Source organism: Cylas formicarius, unplaced genomic scaffold (assembly GCF_029955315.1).
Source record: "Cylas formicarius isolate icCylForm1 unplaced genomic scaffold, icCylForm1.1 PGA_scaffold_8__14_contigs__length_24414737, whole genome shotgun sequence".
Classification (NCBI taxonomy): Eukaryota; Metazoa; Arthropoda; class Insecta; order Coleoptera; family Brentidae; genus Cylas; species Cylas formicarius.
Genome location: NW_026844361.1, coordinates 184,523 through 208,319, shown reverse-complemented (window position 1 = coordinate 208,319; position 23,797 = coordinate 184,523). Strand labels below are relative to the sequence as shown.

Here is a 23,797-nt window from a genome sequence, read left to right as displayed (position 1 = left end):
TTGACCGTTCGGCATTCCGTCAAATCTGTCATTCATTCAATAATTTTTAAGAGCAAGTTCACACACAAAAATGCCTCCGACCGCTAAAGAAACTGAAGAAAATCCAATAACTAACGACGAAGAAAAGCTTAATTTATGGCAGAGTATACTAAACGAGGTACAGAAACATGGCAATCCAAAATTGTCACCAAACAAACAGATCGTGGTTCTGGGCGATAATGAATCAGGTAAAACGACCATGGTCGCCAAGCTGCAGGGCATAGAGAACTCTAGTAAAGGTTCCGGGTTGGAATATGCTTACATAAACGTCCGGGACGACTATAGAGACGATCATACCAGGCTAAGCGTATGGGTTTTGGACGGAGACCCGGCTCATGCAGATCTGCTAAAGTTCGCCTTGAACGAGGAGACCTTTCAGGACACCCTCGTAATTTTAACGGTATCTATGACCACTCCGTGGGGTATTTTGGAACAATTGCAGCACTGGGGTTCGGTATTGGGTGATCATTTGGATAAGTTAAAACTTGACATTGACATGAGACAGAACAGGAGGCAGATGATGGTGAGAAAGTGGTTGGAGTACGTTGAGCCGGGCAAGTAACAATCCCGTTAGCTATTTTTTTTTAATTTGTGTTTTGTAGGGGATGAACTCGATCCCGCTTCGCCCATGAAGAGAAGTTCCAGGAACTTGGGAGACGCAGATGATGAAGAATATGATACGTCGCAGCTTCCGGAAAGCACCCTAACCAACAATTTGGGCCTGAGTATAGTCGTGGTTGTTACTAAGACGGATTACATACAGACTTTGGAGAAAGATCATGATTACCGGGATGAGCATTTGGACTTTATGCAGCAGTGGATCCGGAAATTTTGCCTTCAGTTCGGGGCGGCCCTGTTCTACACCAGTGCCAAGGAAGATAAAAATTGCGACTTGCTGTACAAGTAAGTTGGTTCTTCTCTGCACTGTCTAATTTTTATTTAAATTTCTTAAAACAGGTACTTGACCCATCGCATTTACGGATTCCCCTTCCACACTCCTGCTTTGGTTGTGGAAAAGGACGCAGTATTCATCCCTTCGGGTTGGGACAACTTGAAAAAAATCAGTATTTTATATGAAAACTTGCACACTTGCAAAGCGGACAGCTATTATCGGGATATAATCGTGCAGCCCGTCACCAGGAAGACGGTGAGCAGGGAAACTGAATTGTTAGCAGAAGACGAACAGGCTTTCCTCGCCAGGCACCAGCAGATGTCTTATGGGCCTCTACCTGCAGGTCCTACTAGGTTGGGTGATACTCCTCTTCGAAGTATGCCCATGTCAGGTAGGTTCCATTTTTGCATGTATTTGACAGTGCTGTGGGGTCTTTCTGTATAGTTTAGTTTGAGGTTATTGAAGAGGCAGGTCAAATTTTGTTTTTTGTTCTTCTAGATTGAAAAACTCTGAAAAAATTGGAAAATGTTGGTCTATCCGAAATCACTTATGGACAACAAATAAAATTATTTTTGCCTTTACAAGTATAAAATTAAACATTTTTGGGACTTTAAAATAATATTAAAAGATCAATTATATAAAAACTGATTTTTAATAGAAATCATTTAGAAAGTTTAGAATATAAAATAACCAAAAGCAGTTACATTGGAATTTATTTTTTGAACTGCCGTCTGTAAAATTCCTAATTACACACCGATCAAGCGCGCGGGTGTCACTTTATCACGTCAGTTTTGCTTCCCACGAATCCGAGCCATTTCGGACATTTCCGGAATTTTACCGCACGGATTTGGGAGCAATCAGGGATTTGGGAGCAATCAGATGTTTTCGGAGATATTTCCCACGCTTTGAATTTTGACGTTTGTCAATTCTGATGGTCATGTCGGTGAATGTATTGGTGTTGTTTTGCGAAAATGCACCCTAAAACTAACGGTCGTAGAAAAAGTATAGTATGCAACAGGTTCGGTAAACTTTTTAACTCACTCCCCTCGTGTTAAATAAACTCGTGAGTCAAATGCCGGTTACCGCACTTGTTGCATAATATACTAAAAACATCTATAGAAATGCTTAAAATAACGATTAGTATTATGATGGGTTTTATGAATTTAAAAATAAAAACGGGACCAAAACTAACCAAAATGTATTTTGGATATATGGATTCGAACAAAAACAGTTAAGTTAAAAAACAAAAGAACCAAGCAAGCAGAATATTTTCTACAACAAAAATTCAATGCCAATAATAAAATAACATATTCAGTACAGGCGCATCTGTAATACATTATCTTTAGAAGTTAAATTTTCAAAAACCTACATATATTGCCTCTGAAAAGACCTTGAATTTTGATATTCAAAAAAATATTTAAAATTTAAATCAAAAATCAATTGCCATAAATTTTCCACTATTCCGAAGCCCAGAAAATGGAAAAGATATATTCCTTAAAAAAAAGTATTTCTATGTTCATACAGACTTGGAATTTTTTTTTTAATAATAATCGTTAGAAGCCTTAGACGTGTTTAGTGTGCTAGATGATTTTTTGCTGTCAAAAAAAATGGAACAAAGAATTGACATAAAATTGTTGTGTAAAAAATGGAATACAGTTCTGCAAAACACTTCAAATGTTGATAACGGCATATGGTAAATCTACTTTGAGCATTTATAAGTGGTACAAGCTACCGATTTTAAAACATGAGGATTTTCTGCGCCTAAGCGATAAGAATATCTGTTCTCGCTTGATCACTCCAAACAATAAACAATAGAAAATTGATGTCATTGCATTTTCTAATAAACCAGTTGCAAAGTTGTATTCCTCTATCGGCATGGCCTTCATGTAATTGGTGAACTTTTCTGGTACAATATGGCTTGAATTTATGTTTTTTTAAAGTAGTCAAAACTTTTTCGAGCATTTGGTTTGTCAGCTAGTGCCCGTGTGGATATTTTTGGATTTTCCAATACTTCTCTAATTATATTAAATTACCAGATTTCATGTTCTTTATGTAAGTGGTTTTGATTTTGCCCTGGCTTTTTGAAAGTTCCATAATTGGTTAAATTACCTTAAACGTCTGAAATCGCTTATTGGTTGGTGCCGCTCTGAATATGTTTTAAAATAAAGTTCATTGACTGCCTTAAATTGTTAAATGAACTGAAAGCGTAAATTTGTCCACTGAAATTGTGTGACAGAATACAAACTTCAATAAAGGATTAAAGTTAGATCCTTAACTGACATTGACAGCTATATGCACGACCTGCTAATACATAAACAAAAAATGCCCTATATTTCTGCATTTTTCCATCACAGATACCAACAAATCTGAAATGGGCGCGGCACAAGCATTTTTTCTGAGACCATGGCCAACTATAATTGCCAAATAAAATAAGAAAGTTGTATTCATTTATGATAAAACAGAGAACTATAGAAAAAATCTTAGTACGCCACTGCATTTGCCTTAAAAAATGCCCTAATGTTTTTATCCGAATCGAAAATTTTTGCAAATAAAAAAGTGATGGGCAATTTTCAAAAGAGTTGGTGGTGAAGATGTCGGCATGCGGTTTCTCAATAATCGAGCCCTTGACATCAAGTCGATTTTACTCTTTCTAGTTCAGAAATAGTTTTTTCCTGTTAAAACACTCTAATTTCGGGTTATAGGCGAAAAGCTGGAAATTGCAGTGTTTTGAAGTAAATTATCGGGCGTGAGTAGGGTTGTGGAATTGACCGGTCAATTTTTTTTGTGTCGCTTATTTATTTATATTGTGCGTTAGGTAGTCGTCGCGTTGTTCTAAGAACTAAATGGAGTCGATTTTTATTGAGATATTCCTTGAAGAGGATTGTGGGTAAATTGGACATCACAAACGCATAGTAATTTATTATAAAATACCTATTATTATTAAGTAATGCAACAATTGCAAGATGTTATTTAAAATATTTTAATCGAAATTGACTAGTCAATTGACCACCCTAACCTAGCAACAAACCGTGGCGAACGGCGCCGTTGGGTTTTAACGTCCTTGAGAGCTTTAATTTTCGAGTTTACCGTTTTCGTCTATATATGGGGTGCACGTGCAATTACCGTAACGTATGGACCTATTTGGGCAACAATGTTCTGCATTTATCGTTTGTTATTTTAAAAAAGATAAACCCGCAATGAATAGGGAGTCATTTATTTTAACTTAAATATTTAATTTTATTATATTCTTACAGGGTGATTTTTATATTTGCTCGGTTTCTATGCGAAAAATCGAATTACCGTGGAATAAATCCATTTTGTAGGGCTGCAGCCGTCGCCGAGGAAGCTGGACGGCTCCAAGGTGGTCAGTTCTCCAGGCGGAGAGGGCGTTCTCGCGAATTTCTTCAACTCCTTGCTGCACAAGAAAACCGGATCGCCCAACACGTCCCTAAATAAATCCGGTAGGAAACGCAAACGCAACTCCCCACACTGTAACCAAATTGTAAAAAGTTGGCAATAAGTCCTAAACTCGATATTTGTTTTACTGTTTGTGACGAGCTAAATACAGAAACAAAACACAAAATTACAATGCGAAAACTACGTAGCGATAAAGCGCGCAACTGCGCGTGACCACCTTTTCAATGTTACTATTCAGAGTTTTAAAGTCGTTATAAAATTGTGAATATTTTGAAGTGTCGTGGCTCGATTGGAACCATTTGAGATCCTGGAAGTATGTACATTATTTAGACTTAGATATATTAAATATATATATATATATATATATATATATATATATATATATATATATATATATAACTACGTAGCGATAAAGCGCGCAACTGCGCGTGACCACCTTTTCAATGTTACTATTCAGAGTTTTAAAGTCGTTATAAAATTGTGAATATTTTGAAGTGTCGTGGCTCGATTGGAACCATTTGAGATCCTGGAAGTATGTACATTATTTAGACTTAGATATATTAAATATATATATATATATATATATATATATATATATATATATATATATATATATATATATATATATATATATATATATATATATATATATATACACAATATATATAAATATAATTTTGATCATAATAAGCAGTTACAAAAAAATCTCCGCTTGACTTCAGTCTAATTTTAAGCAAATAATGTTTGTGAATGTGTAGTTTTATACATATGGTAAAATTAGCTTCCGAAATCTTCAGAAGGTTGACCCAACTTCAATGTTGTCGCAACGCGTAACTAAAATTCCCTTAGACCACTTAAATGTTCACATAAGGTATTTCACAAAATTTCAACTATTATATTATGAATGAGACTGCATTTGGCTAGAACGTATAAATATGTCTCGCTAGGTGTATATAGAACGAAATTAAATCTCTTTAACCCTTCTATAAACTGTTTTTCACAATGACAGATCATACAGAAATTAATGCTCGTCATCTCGCTCGCGGACTTTACACGGTTGGATAAATTATTTTTAGTATAAAAAGTATATATATAAGTATATAAAAGAAAAAACAAAGTTTGGATAATAATAATAGATTGCTGGAGAAAAAGCGGTAATCCAAGATCCATGCAGAAAACGTTTAGGTTTAATTGTTGCGCAAAACAAGGAAGGAAATCATGAAATTTCCGCAGCGATTTTGGGTCCTTCTATACAGCTGGTATCCTATGCCACCTCCCACTCCATAAAATTTTAATGCACGGCCACTAAATCATAATAATCTTCCACGTGGACTTTCCAATCGGGAAATAAACACTTGCGGTAATTTGGCAGTAGATTTGGCCTGAGGACTTTAAGAATCCGGCCTACAAAAAAAGACAACCTGTTTTCCGAGACCTTACGACTTCTTAAATCGATTAACACAATTTGTCGACAAAATAAAAGAAATCGACAAAGATTTTGATGAGGAGAAATTAAGACTTCGACGAACGAAGCTCCCAAGAATTTGACGAAGACTTGTTCCAAACAGAGTTGTATTTCGTTTGTCTTGTAGTGGGCAACTTTTTGTACCTACTTCTATTTCTAAATATAAAATACAGCGTCCGCGTAAATGAAGGGACCCCCCTTTTATGTTTTGTACCCTTGTATATAGCACGGCATGCGCGTATATACTTAAAGTATCTAATTTTTGACATAAAAAATGTTTCAAAATGTTAAAATGAGCAGGGTGCCATTTTAAGTATTTTACAAAGGTCTGCATTTTAATAATAATTATTGTAAGGTTGCGTGTGAATGTAGCATTAGAGTGCCTGGTCATGTTACTTTCACCTGCCAATATCAAAATTAATCGTTTTGTCAGTGCGTTAAGTCCATGTAAACTGTTTTTCTAAATATTTTTTCTAACATAATTTTCATTAGATTTTCATATTCGTTTGTGTTTTTCAAAATGTTTTTTTAGCTCGATCGCCACACACCCAGGACTTTTTTCTTTGGGGATATCTAAAAAGTAAAATTTATCGTACAAAACCAAATTTAGTCGAAGATCTGAAAGACAGAGTTCGAAATGTTTGCAGTGTAATTCCCCCAGAAACTTTGCATAATGTTAGGAACGAGTTTATTGACAGACTTTTTTGTTGTCAAAATGGACAAGGTGCTAAATTCGAACATTTAATAAAATTATCTAATTTTAATTTAAATTTAAGCAACGGTTAAGTAATAGAACATTTGCAAGCATTCATTTTACTATCTTGCAAAATTAAATGTTTTCAAAATCGGTATGCGACTAGAACACTAGAACGTGAATAGAACAAAAAATTGGAGGAGCACATCATTTACGCGGGCACTGTATATTATGTAGATAACTGTAAGGTTTCTTTTTGAATTTCTGAAAATTAGGACTATTTTTTTATATATAACCGAATTTTTACGATCTGGTTACAGTGTGCTGGGAGCGATTGTTAATTAATTTTTCGTTTATTTAGGGGCGGACTCGTTGACGGACAAAGCATCGGTGCGGTCGGACGCCGCCGCCGAGCTCGACCGCCTCTCGCGGAGCGCTAAAAAATCTGCTCCCCCCGCGGCTACTCCCAACGCTGGGGATGGTCCTTCGAACTGCGTCGATTTTAACGCTTCCGATTGTTAATTTTACCTTTAACGCTTAACCACTCTCATCGTAATTCCGTGTTATCTTTAACTCTGTGATCTTGAAAGTAATTTATTGAGCTTTTGTTACTGATTAATTTTGTTTTCGTTCCTTCCGTTTTAGGGGAAATATATATACATTTTTTTTCGAGGGACCCCGTTTCTCTTTGTCGGCTACCCGAATTACCAAAATGACAAGACGTGAAATAAATATTTTATATCATAAAAATCTACACGCCACGCTACTCCTCGACGTCGTCGATGTGGTACAGGAACGCGTCGTCTTCGTACGTGGGAAAGTAAAACCTGAAAGGAGGACCAAAGCAAGAATGTTTAATAAAGAATAAGTTACACTTATATTATATAACATTAAAACATTAAAACCATATTACTAAGAAAAAGTGGGTCACACAAAACTAATCAAAACTTACTACACCAAGTAAAAAAAAAACAGAAAAATGAAACAATTACATATTACGGCAAAAAGTGGAGATTGCTTTATAGGAACTTTTTTATTTGTTTAATATTTTATATTAAATACTAGGAAAAAGAGTAACCTAAACAACTTACTACGAAAGTAAAACATAAAGAAAAATTGAAGATAATAAGTTAAAAAAAGGCTAGTTTTTTTATAGGAACTTCTTATTTTTTTATATCTTTAATATCACATACTATCACTATCACAACGCGTACCATGTATAACTTACTGCGCAAAGTAAAAGTAAAGTAAATTCGTCATGTGTTCGGATCCCCTAAGATTCGACCTATTGTCAGCACCTATTGGTTCCCAACATATTCTGTAGCATAATATCTAGGTTCTATATTGAAACTCTTTACAGGAAAAACTGATAGGTTCATACTTTTTCATACATTTCATTTCATGGAGTAATTAAAAACCATTACATTAGAACCAAACGATATTCTGGTTAGTTTTAGTATTTTCAGTATTGCAGATATATTGAAATCCGAGAATTTGGAACCAAACCTTTTCATCTTAATTGAAAAATTATCTGGGTCATATTTTTCTTATAATGGTGAAATTTTTAAACAAACGTACAGTCCAGTCATCGCGACTATATTTATGACAAGAAAGCCTTCGACACCTTTCATCTCAAACCAAACTTACAGAAACACTATGTTAATGCTACTTTTATTATTTGGCCTCATGGTCAAGAATCCCTCCGAGATTTTATTAGCCAATTAATTTTTACACACCCTAACATTCCTAACAACCCAAACCTAATATTTGGTTACTCTGTTTACAGAAAACCTAAGCACACAGGCCGATACCTTAATGCATTGCCACATCAGTATCGGGCACAAAAATCATCGTAAGTTTTTTATGTTATTCTTTTTTGCAGGACGGTGAAACTGTCACACTGTCAACCCGAGTCACTGAGCCTAGAGCTAAAATACATTACATCTCTTTTTCTCCCTAATAATTTGCACATTAGATATATTAAGTGTTTCATCACAAAATGCACCTCAATCTTTCAAAGACAATGAGTCCGAAAGCAACTCCACACTTGCCATTGTTGTCCTTCCTAACATTCAAAACCAGCCACCACTTATCCCATTACCATTTACAAAAAAAAATGACCACCGAATTCTACGAAAAATCTATCGTCAAATTTCCAAAATCATTCCGTATTTTAAAAACTAAGCAAGTTATGAAAATTTTGTTAACGTCATCTTTGGTTTGACAAAAAAGTGCCACCGGTTGGGGGAAACGCAAGGCTCTATCTTCACTAACAACGAACATACCCCTCAGTCCCGACAAAATGGGACACATTGTACATAATAAAGCAAACCTACTCGGGCTGGTCGAAAACCGTCAAGTCCGGAATCTTGTGATGCTCTTCCCGGACCATGTGGGCCTCCAAAAGCGGGAAGGACGGGTGGGACACGCCGCAGCGGGGGCACTTGTTGTCGTGCACTCGTTTCCTTACGTAGTTGACGAGTTTCACCTTTTGATAAAAATCGAGACGGTCCGTGACCGCGACGAAATCGAAATCGTGTTCCGAGTCCATGTGCAGGCACAACAAGTTTACGTCGTTCTCCGCGTGGCCGCAAAACAAGCACGTTATTTTATCCCCGCTCTCGCACCAATCCGAGTATTCCTCGTCCCCGTTTCCTTCTAAGAAGATCCATTAATAATAGGGAAAAGAATAAGAAGAGTATAAGAAGATAAAAGATGATACTGATGTAAATGTAAATGCAAAACACCAAAATCTAGTTTGCCTCTATTGATTGTTAAAATAAAGAACAAATCTAAAAAAAAATATGATTTTATTTGTGGGATGCAAGACCTGAAAATAGCGGCCACCTTCATATAACGGCCATTATTGCTTCATATTTTGGAGGCCGTTATCGACAGGTTTTACTGTATAGTTATTACATTATACCGGGTTAGTAAAAAACGGCGGAATGCTTAACTATCTCTAAAACTGCCAAAGCGATAATATTCAATTCCAGATTTCGCGATGATATTTATAAACCTCCAAAACTCTGAAATGTTAAAAAGTTTTTTTATTACACAGACCAACAAAGATTTTGTGATTTAGTAGTGAACTAAACTAATAGAAAAACAATGTTTTTTTTTGTTTCTATCCCGCAACACTTTTGAAAAAAATTGAAAATGCTACGATACTGGAATACATTTTGCATAAATTAACAAAATATAATGGGGAATCCCAGAAAGTAAAATATAGTTTTTGGGATTTCCAAATATGTAGTCGAAACATTCTCGTCGCAGCATATCTTCAAGAATGTCAGTTTATCGTGCAATTGCATTTGTTGTAGACAGTCGTTTCGTGAGGTTCAGGAGCATTGTGCGGTTAAATTTCTTTTTAAATACACAGTAAAAACAGTCCAGATACGTTTTGCTATGGGTGTGGTTCTTTTGTAATCAAGAAATTTAGACATAAAATTACACCCTGCTTAAAAAACAATACTACGCTCTTTTTAAAGTAAAAATTGGTGATCAAACAAACCTTGGGTGCCACATATTGTTTGTAAGCTTTATAAAGAAGGTTTAAGATATTGGAATAGTGGAACCAGGCGATCCCTACCTGCTGGAATACCTACGATATGGAGAGCCAAATCACCATTGATTCTATTTCGGCAATGTTCGTGGACATAATACCAAAAATTTGAAAAACAATGTGTATCCGAATCTCAAGTCTGCAATTAGGCCAGTGCCACATGACCCAGATGTTGCAATACTTCTAATCCAGCCAATTTAAAAGAAAATACCACCAGTTTTTCTGAATTTGAAATTGATGAAGATACCCTTAGTTATTTTGGTGATATAGGGAATGTTTCTCATTAACCACAGTTATTTTTACAATCCGAACTTAATGACATAGTAAGAGACTTAGATTTATCTAAGTATCATTCCGAAATTTTTGCATCTAGACTTCCAAATAGAAAATAACTGGCACCAGACCTTAAAATATCATATTTCAGGAAGAGCGAGACAGAATTTATAGGCAATTTTGAAGTGCTTCACTAGTTTATGGCACAGATATTCCTAATCTAATAAAGAAACGATGATTCGTGGTGACTTAAAAATTGTGGGACTTCTATTAGCTCAGCAGTCAGGAGAAACGAAGTACTGCTGTTTCAAATCTTATTCGACTAAACTAAATTTTTTGAGAAAATCAGAGAATCTATAGAAATATCTAAACAACTAAACAATCTTAACCGCGACTCAGGTCTTTACCTGTCACCAATATGGGAATCAGTCATCCGAAACGATGTTTATGCCCCTCATTTAGTTAAAGTTATTTTTGAATAAATCAACATTTTCCATTTTGGATTGGTCGGTACAGGCCATGGAATGGCTAGCGAGGATAGCTCATTTGACCTCCTTTTTTTTAAGAGGGCTGCATAAAAAGTAAATTGTATAAAAATGGGTGTAATGGTGTCCAACAGTTAAAAATAAGAATTCGGCAAGAGGTAAAAAGACTTAATGCAACAGACGCGGTTAAAATGCTATTGCGAACATTGAAACCATATATGTATATTGCAAAAGATGGAGGTTATGTAGAAAATGTTTTACAATTAGTAATAAGTTGTATATAATTGTTTTACTTGTCAATTTTATATTGAATTGAAGTAATTAATGTTTAAAAAAAAACATAGAATAGGATTACATAGGTTTAGTTAGATTTAAAATAAAATACAGCAGTTATTGCATAAAATTGGACATAATATCTAAACTACCAATTTTTGTAATAAAAGGTATATAATGGAAATGATCCCGAATTAAATGCCAAACCCAATAAAAGTGCTAAATACAATTTTTTTTTAATTAGAAAAAATATTTGGATGGTAGTTTGAGACCATCCTGTGTAATATATTTTCGCTATAGATAGGTCAAAGTATTAAAACCACTCAAAATTTCGTATGCTATGTAATGACAAAAAATATTCAAAATCAGGCGAATTAGAATTTTTAAAAATAAAAAAAAATTAAGTTGGTTACTTTCCTGGCACAACGGAACACCCTGTGTATATAAAAATATAAAAAAATATATACTTAGAGTCAAACACATTTTTTATTTAACTTTTTTCCCTCAGTTTTCGTACTTATTGAGTTAAGGAATAGGACCATCTTCAATGGACCACTGTACTCTATGTTTCGGACGAAGTTGACAAAAACGAAAATGTTGCATACAGGGTCGACTTATCAAAAGCGTTTGATACTGACACACATGACATTCTTGTGCACAACAAATGCTTAACAAATACGCGGTAAGGATAATAGGGTAATGAGGAATAAACTCTTATGATCTTATGTTTCTTTTAGAAGAACTAGAAAAGTTCATCTCCAATGAGACTTCAATATACCAAGAGGTAACGTGTATGGTTGGCCCTAAAATGTAACGAACTCTTATATGTGAAGGGCTGCGAAGGATACTGATGTAAAAATAAAGATAAAGATAGCTTTATTTCCATAAGACTTGATTTACAAGTGTTGGATATTGTCAGCATAATGTAAATGTATAAAATTATCTTAGAATAATTAGTAAATTGATATTAATAATAATAAGTAATACTGATGGATAAATAACAAACATATAAACAATATCAAACAACGAATACATATTAAAAGGTATCACAACAAAGAAAATCTTTAATATTGTAATAAGCGAGGCGTGGCAATTTGTCTTTAAGAGTGCATTTGAATTTTGTTTGACTAGTTATCTCCTTCAGTTCGATATGCAATTTATTATAAATTTTTACTGTCAAAACAAAGGGACTATTTGCTGTAAGAGACAGTCGATGTGTCGGTATTTTTGTGTTAACATTCGGTCTTAAACTGTACTGAATATCTGAGTTTCTTGAGGGCATATAAAGATTAGAGTTACTTTTTACATACGTGGCACAATTTAGTATGTACATACTAGGAAGTGTGAATAAAGAGTGTTGTGGAATAATAGGTTCCAACATGAAAAAGTCCAGGGCTTAAACAGTATAGTCCGTAAAATACGTTTCTGCATCCTAAAGACTTGCTCCGCACGTGGGGAACCTCCCCAACAAACCAAGGCGTAGTTGAGACACGAATAAACATACGAAAAATAGTACATTTTTATCAAGCTGAAAGAAACCTGATGGCGGAGCCCCCATATGACAAAGCAGTAAACAGAAAGTTTTCTGAGAATGTGGTACACCTGTTCGAACTAGGAGAGTCTCGAATCTACATAAACTCCGAGGAATTTTACAACACTTTTCTGTTGAATTGTGCTTTCATTAAAGCGTACTAATAAACTCTTATTTAAATCCCGTGTTGAAAAGGCGATCATCTCAGTTTTACTTTTATTCAATATCAATTTGTTAATTTCTGCATAATGTTTCATTTGCTCAACCATTATCTTGGTTGCAATGCTAAGTTGCTCAGACGATGCTGCAGAAAGGGTCGAAACTGCATCATCCGCAAAAAGGGAAAAGTAAGTATGGGGGAAAGATGAAAATACATCATTTATAAACACTATAAACAATAAAGGACCGAGTAAACTTCCCTGAGGTACACCACAACTCACTGACCTGGAATCAGAGACGTATTCATATCCTAAGATATCTCTCAATTTGACCAACTGCATACGACCCCCCAAGAAAAGACCTTTTTAGAAGATTTCTGAAAGAGTAAACTTTTTGGGAATCCAAATAGATCAAACCCTAAGCTGGGAAGATATTGGGAGATTGACATCAAAATTAAATAGCACTAGTGCTGTATAATTAGGAGGTTCAGAGACAGACTAGCGCATGAAACGATAAATCTTTATTATAATGCAATTTTGCAGTCCTCAATCACTTAACGTAATACTCTTCTGCGGATCCTCCCCTTTCGCAAATCTAGATTAAAACAAGTATTTATAACGTGCATACCAGAGTTCATACGTAACATGTACTCTTTCTCATTTATTAAAAAAAATCCTCAATAATTTTAACGCAACTATAGCCTGTATAGAAATATGCAAATATATACTAGACATGCGGATTTCAGCTCATAGCTCCACTTTCTTTAAAAAAGGGCTTCACTACCTATAAAGTGAATGCAATTCTGCCGCCTGTTAATACTCGAAATATAAATGACTGTGATAAATAAAAACCAAACATACTTTGACCATTTTATTTTTTTGTTCTTAATTTGTGGTTTTACCTAATCTTATTCTTCCTATTGTCAATGGTATGTCTGTATGCATATCCACATTCAAATTTTAATTATTATTATTTTAAATTTGGGATTAAATGCTTGGACGTAAATAAATAAATAAAACAAATAAAATACCATCATTTAAAAATACCCACAAGGTAAACAGTACCTTCTATTTTAACTCACCTGTAGATGAAACATATTCATCATTTTGTTTTTCAATGGCCCGCCAGTTTTTGTCCGCCTCTAGATAGTTAACCACATAAAACTGATCGTATTCCTTGTTTCGCGGGTTTATCCTTTTGTGCAACTTTTTCCTCATGTGCTCTTTCAGCGCGTTCCTGTCAGTGAACGTCTTTTCACAATACACGCACAGGAGAGAGCGCAATTTTTTCTCGACCAGATCTACCAACTTTTCGACAAACACTAAGTTCTGCGCGTTGCCCAACTGAAGGTTATGTTGTCGCGAGAGGTGCCCCACGAATTCCTGCCTCGTACCCTCGAAGGTATGGTTGCAAAACAGGCAAGACCGTACATAACCTTTGTCAGTGCGTTCGAATTCCTGTACCTCGAGCACATGCTCAAGCCTCAATTTGTAACGGATTTCCTTGTCTTCCGCTAGCAAATCCGAAAAGAGGAAATACGTGTTACCAACGCCGTCTATTTTGACGGAGGGTACGATCGATTCGAGCCAGTTATCTTTGAGCCTTTGGCGCCAGTGGGCGAGGTACTGTGGCAACTTTTTTATATTTAAGATGTCTTCGATTACACAACGGTGCGCGTCGAACAGGTGCGTTAGGAATATATCCAAGCGCAAGCTTAAATTAAAACTGTCTTCACACAGTAAACATTTCGTCTCTAAGTCGTCTGAGGGTTTATATTTGTCCTTCGCTTGGAAGGTTAATGGGCCAAACATTTTATCAGGGATATCTGCAAAAAAATGTTTTAAAAAATTTAAAAATACCTTAAAGCGTACCCATTTTTCAAAACAATCGAATGTAAACAATTTTGGGAATTGAGGTTAGCAATCCACACCATAGATGAGGGGTACCCCAAAGAGCATAAGATAGAGGAGAAGCTCGCGTATACTGTTACGCATGCCATCTAGTATTTGTGTCCAAGTACTAAAGTACTGAAAATACTCAGTAGCTACAGTAGAACCTTATATTTTAATAAAAAAAATATATTTCGACACAAATTATTTTGTTTTATATTTTACCTTTCAAACTTTAAATTGAATTGAAACTCGCTTTTTAACATTCTTCTTCTTGTCAATATTTTGGCTTTGCAACTAGGCAGTCTGCCAGCTCATTAGGGGGGGTCCTCAGCTTGACGAGCAGAGCTCCTGGGAACTCCTATCTACTTTTACCCTTAGATGTTTTATATTATTTACTTTGCTCAATAAAGAGTAAATTATTCGGTAAGGGAGGTATCTGTTAGTAATACAAACATATGGGGGGAAGAGGGCATAGAGGTTGGATTTGTTGGAGATAATGGATTCTGAAAATATTAATGATAGATATAACGTTACAGTTTAATTTTATTAAAGTTTAAAAAGGAAATTATGATATCTGTAATCTTTTTATTGGGTTTAATTATTACAGCAGATATGTTAAGAGGGGCTTTGATGCCCAGCTTTATAAAAGAATTGTAGATATCAAGATCGGGTATCTCATTTATAGGGCAACTGATTAATGAGATTAGTTCCGTTCTGTTTGAATTGATACTTCTTAGGTTCAACTGAAGTATTTTTTTTTTAATTGAATTTTATTTAGTTATATTAAAATTTAATTAAAACAAGGGTCGTCAAGATCCGTATAATTACTTAGGTTCATATAGTTAAGGATAAAGTTTTTAATTTCATGTTGTTTTTCTCCTGGTAAATTTAGGACTAGTTCCTTAATGGATCTATAAGTAGGGTTATCATCATATCGTTTTAAATTAGATGTACTGGTCGAGGGTAAGTCCAGGGTAAGTTCAGAGGGATGTCTTTTACATGATGCATTAATTTCTTTGGAAGTTCTGGAATGTTGATTGTAGATTGGGTCGTCAAATATAGGGGAATTTGTAGCGTGTGTTCTTTCCGGTCTAGAATTAGGAAAGTAAATATTGTCGTCATGGGACTGTCTGTCATGGCTTTTGTGGATCAGTCTTTTTTTGTGAAGTTCCCCTGAGACCGTTTGTTGGTAGGTTCTCTTAGTTTTGTTGGTGAAGTCTGCTAGCCGTCTTTGGGAAGAGGATATAGTGTTCCTGTATGGGTAATTCTCATTCTTGTTAACCGTATTATTTCTTAAAGTAGGGAATTCGTTTAAAATACTTCATTATTATTATTGTAGGTTTTAGCGCATAGTTTGTTGGCATCATAGAAGGTTAAGTTTTCGTACGTCATAATCCGTTTAATGTTTTGCTGTCGTTTGAATTCGGGGCAGCTTTTCGAAGTAGTTCTGTGTTCATTTCTGCAAAAATGACATTTCTGGGTACACGAGTATTGAGTGGGGAGGTATGAGCTATCGTCGGTTTCTTCATGTGGATTGTCTGCACAATTAAAACATTTTTCCCTTTTGCAATTTTTCCTGGTATGTTCGTAGAGTAGGCATTTATAGCATTGAGTGACAGGGGGGATATAAACGTTTACCGGAAGGGGAAGGTCATAAAAGTAAATGTGCTTTGGTAGAAGAACCCCTCGAAATGTGAATAAGACAGTACCGGTTGGTTTATACTGAGTCTTGTTATCTACAATTATTTTACGATTAAGTCTTTTGGCTGTAATTATCTTTGCTGAAGATTTGCATATATTTTCAATTTTTTTTTCGATATCTTCATCTATATCTACGTTCCTTACAATACCTTTACTTGTGACAAAATTAAATGGAATGAAGACCTTAAAACCTTTGTCTAAAATATGTTGGTTTTTTAGGAGATTGTTGGCTGCTTCATATCTAAAAAACTCTATCGCTATACGGTTTTTACCTTTGTTGTGAATTTTTTTAACGTCCTTAAGATGAAGGTTAAAAATTTCTCTTGCTATTTTAAGATTGTTAAATCTACCTATATTACGATCAGATTTCTCCGCGGATTCAATATAGACTATGAAGGGGCCAGCATCTTCGTTTTCATACAAAATAATTTTCTTTTCAACTAGTTCATTAATTTGAGAGCCATCTCCTATAATTCTTTTAATTTGTTGGGGGGTGATATCCCCCCCAAAGACGTCCATTTGGACAATTCTCTTTAATGGATTGTAATTTGTATGCTGATTAGTTAGTTAATATAACTCACCGGTAAAATAGGGAGTGTTAGTGGGAGAGAGAGATATAAGAGCACTAACCTCTCTATCTGAACACCGAACCTGAACTGCTTTTTAACATTGCCACTAAGGGGGGCCTTCCTTTCTATCTTATGCTCTTTCTCGTACGCGTAGAATTGGAAAATTTTTAATACGCCACCCATAGAAAACAAATTTTCGTTTTAAAATATGGGCGTTTCTAAACCTCTTCCCTCTTTCCATCATCTTAAAAATGCACTCGGAGTAAAATATTCAGGATGGTGATCATTCCCACAATGCCAAATATTAAACAACAAAAATCTCTGTAATCGCTAAGGTTTTTGAAAGTATAGGTAGTTGCGGATCAATCCACACTTTAAACACGGTATAATCAATTAACAAATGAAAATCTTTTTAGGACCACTTCAAATATAGACAAACGACAGTAAAGGCGTTGTTTCGTTGAACGGTCACATTTTAGAGATATCATTCCTTGTTTTGAGGTTCCGAGTTTTTCAATATTTGTGATGTGGCATACTTTGCTTCAAGTAGTTTTTTTTCTCACTTTTTACAATATCGCGTAGACTTCATTGCAAAATGACCTAAAACTTTTAACGATTTTTATAACTAATAAAGCCATATTAACACCTTGGTAGCTTAGTAGTCTGCACATTAAATGGAAGTGTCGTAGTAAGGATGTTATGTAGTATCTGCGTTAGGTGCGTTATCTATCACCAGATTAAATTATAAAAATCGAGTTTTTTATCGTCCCCAACCGACTATGGTGTTTTTTATTATAACATATATTTTGAATTTTATAATAGATATTTTTGAACGTCAAAGTAAAAAAAATGTCGTAAATCTATTATTATGCCTTTGCAGTCTTGAATGACAGCAATTTTCTTACTATTTACGAATCTTTTGCATCATTCTGTTGCTTCTTCAGAGCAAAACTAAAACTGCCAGGATGATTGGCGAAACGTCAGCAAGTTTGATTTATAAACAACCGACACAGGAGGAATCCAAAATATTTGAAAAATAGTGTTAGCTTGTGGAAGTTCCTTTGAAAAATTAGCAATTTTCTTGGCCTGTTTGGGACAACAAATTAAACTCTTTGGGGTAACACTAAATTATTAAGCTAATTCCCAAATAGCACAAGGACGTCCGTAAAACATCCTCGGGATATCTGGCGGGACATAGCGTATATCCTAGGGATATGCTGTTTCAGCTAAGGGTCATTCTTAAGACGTCTCAAGAATATACGATGTTACTAATTGGAACGTTCACAGTATATCAGATATGTTTGTTAGGACATACTAGGGATATCCAGTTATACTAGTTGAGACGTCGTTAGTATATCCTTACTGTGAGAATATAGGATCTTATATAGATATACCAGTGGACCTTACTTAATTATTAGGTTATTTTCAACAGCCTATGAGAAATACTGGATAAGTGATGTCCAGTCGTTCAATTGGTTGTACGACTACAAACATTCTATCCCAGAATTTTGTACTCGCGCGTGATAGAATTTAACCTATTGGGTATGGTTGGTGAAGTCGTCACTGGAATAGCAGGCGATGTTTGAAATGCATAAGTTTTTTCCAATTAATATTTAATCTTTAAATTTGCTTTTGATGCGACTGACACTATTAATAAAACACATTTTATACACATCTGATTTTTTTCTATTATAGATATAAAAAATTGTAGGTATATAATATAGCAAAAATATAGAACAATCTAACCTAAAGTATTTAAAAAATAGAGTAAGATACCATATCTTGAACTAAACTCTAAAAGAATAACTAATATTTGATAGTTTTTTTTTGTCATTTTTTGATGAAAGTAACTTTTTTCAGGCAAGCAGCTATCGAATTTTCACATTCTTTCGATGTTTGTGTTGTGCTTGCCTTCGTATCGGCATCTGAAAATATTTTAATTTTGAGAAACACAGGTTTTATATATTTTTACTTAATCAAATAAAAAAAAAAACGAGACTGGTATCTTATATAATTAAAAAACCGATTTAAAAATTCCTTACATCCGCCTTTTAAATAAAGGCTTGATTTGACGCTGATAGTACTCTCATGAAAGTGTACGGTGTTAAGGTATACATTTATGTATTTCATTTTATTAAATACAAATCCCATTAAACTCTCATCGGTAAGATCTCTTTCGTGAGAGTAGGTACTATCGCGCGCAAAAAACACCAGAACAAATATGCCTTTCCAGTTCGACAGTAAAGGTCTATTTCCATGCAATATTTTTTGTCAACCTAAAAATTTTCCTAGTTTTTTTTGCTCGTGATGGTATCTACTATCACCATGAAAACAAGCCTTAAAAAATTAGGACAAACGTTTTCAGTTGAACTTTATGAGGGGTGATTCCTAAAATTAATACTTTATTTTTGCATGGCGATTCTTGCATCCATTTAAAAAAAATACTACCTATACTATTTAACTAAAAATATAATTTTGTTCTGGGGGATTTTCTCTAACAATGCTTACTTAAATAAAAAATTAGTTTAGTTTTCTATGCCTAAATTTAACTGCTCAAAAAACATGAAAAGAAAGTTTTTTTTTTCAAAAACTAAGCAATAAGATACGAAAAGAAGTCTAGAATCAAAAAAGATATGTAATCTAAAACGTATACAGGTTACAAAAAAGTCCGTTTTATCTAAACTCGGTCCAGCAATCATTCCTTAAAAAAGTATCAACTAATAATATATGTTTTATTAAATTATATTATACATTATTTATATTACATTTACATCCTATTTATTTTTAAAAAACATAATACCTACTTACCAAGTATTAATTTGGTCAATTTTAATTTTGAAAATTTCTCCTTTTTCATGCCCAACTGATTGAATTTCATTGCAAGTTCATTTGAAATCAGCGGGGTCAGAGCTTGTTTTAAAAACTCATAACTGATGCCGCCGCCTGATCTTGTTACCTCATTGACCTAGCAAAAAAAAACATGATATTGGTAGACTACACAATAATGGTTCGTTCAGCTTAGAATTTATCAAATCTTATGTTATATATTACCATAAAGCTTTACTTGCATGAATTATTAGTTCTTCAGTAGATAATAATAATACCAAAAAAAATAACTGAAATGAAAGCAGTAAGCAGAGCACACAAAATACTCAAAATAGACGCCAAGTCGATGTATAACTTATAGCGTCAACAAAACCAAAGCTGAAAAGATGGCGGACGACGAGACGGAGGAGAAGCTGACTAGACTCGAGCGAGTCCGGCACGGCACGACCGCGAGTAGTTGCGTCAATGGTTGCAGCCGAACGGTGCTGTCAATTGGGATCTTATAAACAAATATATTATTTTTACGTTTTTGTAATTTTTTCACTTAGATGAATCCGTATTTTCTGTGGTATTTTTATTAAAATAGCGTTTCATGCCTCGTTCATCTCCAAAAATAATAAAAACAAGTTGATTTTAACTGTTTGATTCCGTCTTTTTTAGGACTTGCCAACACTGACGTCGATATAGATATGCACAATAACGTTGGCAATAAAATGTCTCCCAAAACACCACAAATCTAAAAAACTAAGTATTTTCCTTCTCAGTTGTTCAAAATGTAACTTTTTATATATTTAACTATATAAATATATATCCTGCATCCGACTGGAATCCTGCAGACGTTTCGCCAAAATCTCACTTGGCACCTTCAATGCTCGCGCTCCGAAAACACTTCGAACACTGTTTTCGGCGTGTGTTCGAAGTGTTTTCGGAACGCGAGTATTGAAGATGCCAAGTGAGATTTTGGCGAGACGTCTGCAGGATTCCAGTCGGAGTTCAACGAGCGAACGGATGATTATATATATATATATATATATATATATATATATATATATATATATATATATATATATATATATATATATATATATATATATATATATATATGATGACACTATATTCCGGGATATCATCCGTTCGCTTGTTGAACTCCGACTGGAATCCTGCAGACGTTTCGCCAAAATCTCACTTGGCATCTTCAATGCTCGCTCTCCGAAAACACTTCGAACACTCGAAACACACACTTCGAAACTTTCGGAGCGCGAGCATTGAAGATGCCAAGTGAGATTTTGGCGAAACGTCTGCAGGATTCCAGTCGGAGTTCAACAAGCGAACGGATGATATTCCGGAATATAGTGTCATTACATTTTTCCATCCGTGAATCAATACTTGAAAAAAAAAAAAAAAAAAAAAAAAATATATATATATATATATATATATATATATATATATATATATATATATATATATATATATATATATATATATATATATATATATATATATATATATATATATATATATATATATATATATATATATATATATATATATATATATATATATATATATATATATATATATATATATATATATATATATATATATATATATATATATATATATATATATATATATATATATATATATATATATATATATATATATATATATATGGGTACAGTAAATCCGCAAGCTATCCATTCAGAGAATATCCCTGGTATATATGCTAACGTATATCCTAACGTATATGCTAACGTATATCCTAAGAATATCCTCCACATGTCCCGAGACATGCGACTAAAATGGGACATTGACCGGATATACTGGGGTTATTGTATGCTACCTGGGTTGGGATTGTAGCAAATTAAATTAGACTGTTTAAGAAAACAGCAAATTATTTTAGACCGCTTGGGACTGCGGGACGTCAAATAAGACTCTTTGGGATAACAGTTTAGCCTGTTTAACGTCGAAATACATCAAGTATTTATCATCTTTGCAGGGATCGTAGGTATGCATGTATTTATTATTGGGTTCCGAATATCGCTTGGAGCACTGACTAACGCCTCCTCGTATACCTTTTTCGATGAACAAAATCACGTCGACGTCGGTGAGTAGATGCACTTTTTGCTTCAATGTATACAACATGCAGCTCCAAGCGGATCCCGGCGGTGTGTACGCATGTGAAGGATCAAGTCCATAGGTCTTATTTGACGTTTCTCGAAACCTCTCAAAAACGTCGGCCATATAAAGTTTCGAATAATTCTGTAAATTACGACATCCAAACTTCTCCCAGACTTCCTGAGCATGTTTGTAAGGAAGGCACCTTTTCGTTTCAACGTATTTGGTTGCTTCTGCGACATTTCACTAAATTCGAGTTCCACTAAATCTAAATATAAGACTGTCGATAAATCAGAAGGTTCTGAATTAGGTGCCACGTAAAGGAAATATACTTTTTTTTTTATTTAAAAGCAGCAAGTCAATCGATCCATTTAATAATTTATGTTTCCGTCATACGAGGAAAGGTTACGAAATACTACAGGAACGGTATGGTTGTCCCTAAGTTGAAGATTACAATTTTCATCTGCGGATTCCCTGTATTTAACAATGATCTCGAACATTTCTATCTATCGTGTAGACTTGTAAAATTTCATTTTCTCTCCAGCTATTATTTCATCCATTGGTACATCACACAAGCATACCGTCTCAATGTTCCCAGGTAATTGCTCCATCTCCTTGCAGAACCATTCCACACAATCCTCTCCCGCGTACAAATGATAATATGAAAAAGAATCGTCATATGAACATTTATAATAATAGCCCAGAGCGTGTGGAACATGGCGCTGATATTTCTCGGCGTTGGACGTTGATTTATCACACTCGGGAACTGAAAAACAATCCGTGTCGGCATAAACAATAAAGGGTCCACTCTTTTTACTTAAGGTCCTTGAATTGTACAAAATTCTTGCCTTTTTCAGGAAATCCAGGAATTTCCAAATTTTTGTTTCTCCTTTCACAACCCCTGGCGTGCTTCACTAACTTGTGCTCGGAATGAAAATAATGCAACCAACGGTCACAAAAAGTTGGGATGATAAAAGTCGAGACATACTTTTGATCCATGCATAATGCTATGTAACAGCCATAAAATCGATGTGGTCCTTTTCGATCAAATACTGACTTTCTACCTGTAGTAGGTTGACGTGTTTGACCTTTTCATCTTTGGTCAGATCAGCAGGCACAACTTGAAACCTATTTGATGATTTTTTCCGCAGCGTGTAGACATTTATCGACATATTATTTTGACCTTCGAATCTGGGAATTTGCCGCAATGTCATCGGACTCTGGACATCTTTTAGCGAATTCTGATAGAGCAGAAAGTAGAGAAGAGACCACGGCCTAAGCAAAGCACATTTCATCAGAATTTGGCACATTAAAACAATAATACTTTAGGATTTTCTTCAAAGCCCATCAGGAATGTTTTTCTTGGAACTCCTCCAATTGGGTTTTAATTGGCAATACACATTTCTCTCAAACCATTGTTGTAAATTGTAGATTGCTTCGTTAGAAAGTGTAAAATATTTCATTTCTGTCTGGTCTTTTGAATTTGGAATTTTTCCTCGAAAACAGCGTTTATCTTTATCTCGGTCCGTTTTCAGTGCGTTGTTGACACGTCGACGAGTAAGTGCGAAACAGTCCTGCAGAAAACTAAAATGACGCCAGTCCTGATGGGTGATTCAAATGTTGAATTAACGTGATCCCAGTGAACGCGATTTCTCGCAGTTACTGGCGTACTTCCGGAACCTTTCCTCAACATTCCTTTAACTCTAACTTGAGCTATCAGACGATGTTTTTCACCCTCTGTCTCTGGAGTCAGCATTTCTTTTTGAATCCTTCTTATCACTAGAGTATATTGTTTCATGCCCTGAACAACGCCATCATCTTTAGGGGTAGTCAGCACAACAGCTAATAAAGCTTTAATGGCTCCAATTAGCGCTTTGTGCACTGAACGCTCTTGTGTT

The 23,797-nt window shown here is 34.7% G+C and overlaps 2 protein-coding genes across 2 annotated transcripts; one reads left to right on the top strand and one right to left on the bottom strand.

The window, feature by feature from the left end:
- LOC132705829 (cytoplasmic dynein 1 light intermediate chain 2) lies at nucleotides 1–7,180 on the top strand. Its single transcript, XM_060676740.1, has 5 exons — nucleotides 1–593; nucleotides 642–942; nucleotides 997–1,322; nucleotides 4,255–4,392; nucleotides 6,869–7,180. Exons 1-5 carry the CDS (start codon nucleotides 71–73, stop codon nucleotides 7,027–7,029), a joined length of 1,449 nt encoding a protein of 482 aa, XP_060532723.1. The 5' UTR covers nucleotides 1–70; the 3' UTR covers nucleotides 7,030–7,180.
- A 20-nt stretch (nucleotides 7,181–7,200) lies between these two features.
- On the bottom strand, nucleotides 7,201–14,735 carry LOC132705830 (zinc finger protein 277). The gene is made up of 4 exons (XM_060676741.1): nucleotides 14,665–14,735; nucleotides 13,875–14,618; nucleotides 8,844–9,165; nucleotides 7,201–7,334 (listed from the first exon to the last, which is right to left on the bottom strand). The coding sequence occupies exons 1-4, from the start codon at nucleotides 14,666–14,668 to the stop codon at nucleotides 7,271–7,273; spliced, it is 1,134 nt and encodes a 377-aa protein (XP_060532724.1). The 5' UTR covers nucleotides 14,669–14,735; the 3' UTR covers nucleotides 7,201–7,270.
- Nucleotides 14,736–23,797: the final 9,062 nt, after the last annotated feature.